Source organism: Lemur catta, chromosome 1, assembly GCF_020740605.2.
Source record: "Lemur catta isolate mLemCat1 chromosome 1, mLemCat1.pri, whole genome shotgun sequence".
NCBI classification, from domain to species: Eukaryota; Metazoa; Chordata; class Mammalia; order Primates; family Lemuridae; genus Lemur; species Lemur catta.
In genome coordinates this window covers 103,548,637-103,554,164 of record NC_059128.1, presented here as the reverse complement: position 1 = coordinate 103,554,164, position 5,528 = coordinate 103,548,637, and the positions used below count along the sequence as shown (strand labels likewise).

General features: G+C 53.2%; 1 protein-coding gene across 2 annotated transcripts; it reads left to right on the top strand.

Moving 5' to 3' along the window:
• The first annotated feature begins 1,113 nt into the window (after window positions 1-1,113).
• On the top strand, window positions 1,114-3,661 carry LOC123624369 (cytochrome P450 1A1). 2 transcript variants are annotated; one of them, XM_045532096.1, is made up of 6 exons: window positions 1,114-1,950; window positions 2,481-2,607; window positions 2,696-2,785; window positions 2,879-3,002; window positions 3,119-3,205; window positions 3,376-3,661. In XM_045532096.1, the coding sequence occupies exons 1-6, from the start codon at window positions 1,114-1,116 to the stop codon at window positions 3,659-3,661; spliced, it is 1,551 nt and encodes a 516-aa protein (XP_045388052.1). The 2 variants fall into 2 exon arrangements, with proteins under 2 accessions (XP_045388052.1, XP_045388060.1); XM_045532104.1 differs by lacking the exon at window positions 3,119-3,205.
• The last annotated feature ends 1,867 nt before the right edge of the window (window positions 3,662-5,528 follow it).

Here is a 5,528-nt window from a genome sequence, read left to right as displayed (position 1 = left end):
TGGCTCTTAGGTGACCCGAAAAAGGGGAAGGCCCAGACTGTTCATTCATTGAGAATTGAGCCCAGCGAAAATCCTGGCCTGGAATTCTGTGGCTGGGAGCTCAATATCACTGGTCTCCAGCTGCTTTAAACTGTGGGCCAGCTGAACTCAGAGAGCTGGGACTGAGAGCAGTGTGGCTTGGGCAGTGGCTTTGTTGTCCCCTGTCCCCTCCTGACCCTGTCCTGGGGTCTGGTAGGATTTCCCAGATCCTGGGATTGAGCAGTAGAGAACTGAGCATTCTGGAAAAATTCCTTCATTGACCTGACCACTCTTCAAAGGGAGGTACCTGTGACAGCAGATGGAAACTTCCCAGGAGCTGTCTGTCCCTAGGGGGCCTGAGTCCTGGCTCTGTCACTGATTGCTGGGTGAATCTGGGCGAATCAGTGAGTACCCCTTCTGGAGGTCAATTTCTCTAGATGTGAAATGAGGCCAAAGGAATGAATAATCTCTAGTTCCTCTGATAGTATGGTTTTCCCAAGTGTGGTGGGTAGGACTCAAAGGGATTTGGGGTGATAAACGTTGATTATGTGTTTATTTTCATATGTTAGGGAAACAACTCAAAGCTGTATTTTCACACAGATATTGTTTAGGATGATGCTATGTGGGTGGATTTAAGGTTGATTTTAGGGACATGTGAAGTAATAGTAGTGGTGTTATATGGAAATCACAGACTGGTTTGGAAGATGCCATTTCAGATTGGTACAGTTAAGAGAAGGGGTCCTAGAATTAGGCAACTTGGGTTGGGAGTCTGTACCCAGCACTGTCTGGCTGTGTGACCCTGGCCAAGTTACTTACCCTGAGCCTCACTGCAGTCTCCCTCATAGATTTGTGGCCAGGACTGAGTGAAGAATGACTGAGAAATTCTTGGCACACAGTGGCAGCTTAACAAACAACTTCTTCCCACCCTCTCTTCCTCTTCGTGTCCAGGCAGCAGTTCGAGGTGGAAAGGTTTCCCCTTTCCCTCACCAGCATGATGACACTGGGTTGTTGGCTCCTTCATACCTCCGTCTGATGGTTTGGTTTTTCTTCCTGCCCCATCTCTCAGCAGCCACCTCCAAGATCCCTACACTGATCATGCTTTCTGTGCTTGGACTCCCACCCCCCATCTCGGCCATGGAGCTTCTTCTGGCATCTGCTATCTTCTGCCTGGTGTTCTGGGTGGTCAGGGCCTCGAGGCCTCAGGTCCCCAAAGGCCTGAAGAGCCCACCAGGGCCATGGGGCTGGCCCCTGATCGGGCATGTGCTGACCCTGGGGAAGAGCCCGCACCTGGCACTGGCCAGGCTGAGCCAGCAGTACGGGGACGTGCTGCAGATCCGCCTTGGCTCCACGCCTGTGCTGGTGCTGAGCGGCCTGGACACCATCCGGCAGGCCCTGGTGCGGCAGGGTGATGATTTCAAGGGCCGGCCCGACTTCTACACCTTCACCTTCATCAGTGGTGGCCAGAGCATGACCTTCAGCCCAGACTCCGGACCGGTATGGGCTGCCCGCCGGCGCCTGGCCCAGAATGCCCTCAAGGCCTTCTCCATTGCCTCCGACCCGACTTCCTCGTCCTCCTGCTACCTGGAGGAGCATGTGAGCAAGGAGGCTGAGTACCTAATCAGCAAGTTCCAGGAGCTGATGGCAGGGGCTGGACACTTTGACCCCCATAGGTATGTGGTTGTGTCAGTGGCCAATGTCATCTGTGCTATATGCTTTGGCCGGCGCTATGACCATGACAACCAAGAACTGCTTAGCATAGTCAACCTGAATAATGAGTTTGGGGAGGTGGTGGCCTCAGGAAACTCAGCTGACTTCTTCCCCATCCTCCGCTACCTGCCCAACTCTGCCCTGGATGCCTACAAGGACCTGAATAAGAAGTTCTACGGCTTCATGCAGAAGATGGTCAAGGAGCATTACAAAACATTTGAGAAGGTACAGGCTGGGGAGAGATAGGGGGTGGTGGAAGCAGGTAGGGTCAGGGGCTGCAAGGTCAGAGATAAGAGGGACAGCATGGGGTTTGGGATATTCTCAGGGAGGCTTCACCCAGTTGTGGAGTGGACTCCATCCTTGGCAGGGAAATAGAACTTTTTCTCCAGTGTCCTTTCCACACTTCTGTCAGATAGCAGTGGCCACTGCACACTCACACATGCAGGACTCTGGGCCACTTTTTCAGGGACTAGGAAGAGTTAGAGAGTTTGTCTCCTAGCCACATGGTAGAAAAAAGTTAAAGAGCACATCCAGATGGTCACAGTACCAGACTCTGTGTGTCAGGTGTCCCTTGAGTTGAGGCTAACAGTATTCTGAGGTAGGAGAGAGCCTGGGGGAGGAGAGAGAAGCTGAGATGACAGCCTCAGGGAGTGTCACCTCTTGATCAAAGGTGCTAGGGGTCGTGGAGCCAGGCGTGGATGAAGAGGTAGGTCTGAGTTTGGTATCTTGCTCACTTGTGGACCTTCCCTACCCAGGGCCATATCAAGGACATCACAGATAGCCTGATTGAGCACTGTCAGGACAAGAAGCTGGATGAGAACGCCAACATTCAGCTGTCGGATGAGAAGATCATTAACGTTGTCTCGGATATCTTTGGAGCCGGTATGAGTTACCCCATTGTGCCCTTCCTGTACCCAAGTGCCCTGGCCCACGACCTGCCTAAATTCTCCCTTTGTTCTACCTTGCCCAGGGTTTGACACAGTCACAACTGCCATCTCCTGGAGCCTAATGTACTTGGTGATGAACCCCAGGATACAGAGAAAGATCCAGGAGGAGCTGGGTAGGTGGTAGCTCCCTTCGAAGGGCTCAAGGTCAGAAGCCTGGCCCAGGTCTAGCCAGCCCCTTAACCAATCTGGTCCTCTGTGTTCCGCAGACGCAGTGATCGGCAGGGCGCGGCGGCCCCGGCTGTCTGACAGGCCCCAGCTGCCCTACTTGGAGGCCTTCATTCTGGAGACCTTCCGACACTCCTCCTTCATCCCTTTCACCATCCCCCACTGGTAAAGCCCTATAGATCCGCTGCTTCTGACACTCGCCTTACTCCCGTCCATGTACCCAATTAGGGCAGTGGGAGGGATGTGGCATGTGAGCCTGACTGAGCTTCCTTTCTCCTCAGCACCACGAGAGACACAAGTTTGAATGGCTTTTACATCCCCAAGGGGCATTGTGTCTTTGTGAACCAGTGGCAGATCAACCATGACCAGTAAGTTCAGAGAGGGGCATGGGAAAGGCTGGGCCTCTCCTCTCCTGGGGTTCAGACCCTCCTGTCTGTGGGCTCCCTGCCCATTCCCTATCCTTTGGGGCTGGAGCTCAATCCACTTCATGCTTCCGAGCCCCCAGCCCACCACTTTAGCTGCCTCCCTCTGGTTACAGGAAGCTGTGGGGTGACCCATTCGAGTTCCGGCCCGAGCGATTTCTCACCCCTGATGGCATTATCAATAAGGCGCTGAGTGAGAAGGTGATTCTCTTTGGCTTGGGCAAGCGGAAGTGCATCGGGGAGACCATTGGCCGCTTGGAGGTCTTTCTTTTCCTGGCCACCCTGCTGCAGCAGGTGGAATTCAGTGTGTTGCCAGGCATGAAGGTGGACATGACGCCCATCTATGGGCTGAGCATGAGGTATGCCCGTTGTGAGCACTTCCAAGTGCATATGCGCTCGTAGGGGCCTGAGAACCCTGAAGCCCAGACTCTGTCTACCTGGCCTACCTGGGCAGCCTGATCAGGGGCTTGGCCTAGGGGTGCCTAAGCTTTAGCCTGAAACTCACAGACTGGCTTGGCTGTTTTTGCTCTCAGACCTGTGGGCAAGCCTGAGGGATCATGCCTGCCCCTGGCCTGGACTTGTCCCTCTCCATGTTGACCAAGACAGTGAACACAGCAGGAGCCGATGGAGCCGTCTGAAGTTGTGCTTGAGCTAGGAGGCCTGGTAGGGTCAAGGAGGCCTCTGAGAACCTCTGAAGAGCTCTCTGGAAGCCCCTCGGCTCAGCAGCTGGCTGGCTCTATGGGGGTATTGACTGGTTTGAGAAACAGAGCACACCATGCCGACCCGTCCAATCTCTTTGACAACTGGGAGCCACCAAGACTGAAGAGAAAAGACGACCTAGGATACCGGCACAGAGGCGGTCTCGCTGCTTGAACAACGCTGAGCAATCTGACCCCATGGGTCTGGGTATTGTGCCTGGGGAATCACCTTCCTCTGCCCTCCCTGCAAGCAGGAACAAATGGGCTGCCTCTTGGCCTTGTCAGGCCTGTTCCTGTCCAGGAGGCTCTGAGGACTTGTGTCTAAGAGGAGTAGAGAGCAGATGGAGTGCACATATCTGGGCACCAGGATGAGGGCCAGGAGGCGGGTGGTATTTCAATGACCTTCTGCTGGTTTCCCTTCTCCACACCCTGTATGAGTATATCTATTTTTAATGTTTGTAAACACTAGCCTTTTTATTCTAGCCTGTATTGTGTTTGCATGTTCGCATTTATCATATATAAGGGCTCAAGAACCATTGATTTAATGCAATAGAGAAAATTCTAACCCAAGTATCCAAAAATGTGGAGGAACATCTACCTGAGCTAAATAAAGATATTCTCCCAAAGTCCTATAGGTGGAGACTTTTTGGATCTTAAATGAAGATATCACTCGTCTACATACTCCCCTGAGCCCCGTCCTACGTGGGGTTTTACTGCGGGGAGGGAGCAGTGAAGAGGTAAAACCACTGCTCTCAAGCATTCTGTTTGGGGGACAAGACTCTTTTATCACTTCACTGACTTCTTCCCTAACTTATCACACACTGATGAAGAGTATTCTCAAAACCAGGCACTGGGGGTATAAAATGAGTAAAACACAGTCCCTGCTTTCAAAAGCCTCCCAAACTGGTTGAGGGAACTGCCACTTAAACACGTCATTCAATTCATTGTGATCAGAGCTCCACCAGACAGATACCTATAGAAGGGTGGAGTCAAGAGCTGGGGGTGGGCTGGGTGGGAGCAGGCTCTGGGAGAAGTTCCCAGGTCTTGGAGATATCTGAGTCGATCCTTCCATGCAGGATGAGGGACCATCTTACCTGAGACTCACAGCATTAGATGCTGAAGCCCAAGGGGGTAGGCTCTGGTCACAGTTTTGGGGGGAGAAGGGCTCTCAGCTTGGAGGTTGAAGTCTGCCCCTCTCTATTCATGCCCTGGTTCAGGTACTGCAGCCATAGACCCCAAGGCTGATCACAGATGGAGAACAAGGCCTTTGTAAGCACACTGTGGCCCAAATTTCAACGCTGAAAGCCCCTGTCCGCGTGGCACAGCAGAGTGATGGTGCCAAGTCCGGGCAGAGGCTGAACCCACACAGCCAGGAGCTGCTCTAAGGGGCTAAGGGGAGACGCATCTTGGGATGTGAGTCCCCTTACCCCACACCAGCCTAGCTTTCTTCCTGAAGCGCTGTGTGGCGGCCAGAACTGGCCACACATGCGCTGTGCTTGCCGGCAGGGTTAGACAGCTCTCACTCACCAAGAGGTTCAGGCCACTGCAAGGAACAAGCAAGCTGCAATCAG

Coding starts and splice junctions, on each gene's coding strand:
- LOC123624369 (XM_045532096.1), top strand. CDS start 1,114: ATGCTTTCTGTGCTTGGACTCCCACCCCCCATCTCGGCCATGGAGCTT. Junction 2,786..2,878: donor AAAGATCCAGGAGGAGCTGG/GTAGGTGGTAGC, acceptor TGTGTTCCGCAG/ACGCAGTGATCGGCAGGGCG. Junction 3,003..3,118: donor CCTTTCACCATCCCCCACTG/GTAAAGCCCTAT, acceptor CTTTCTCCTCAG/CACCACGAGAGACACAAGTT.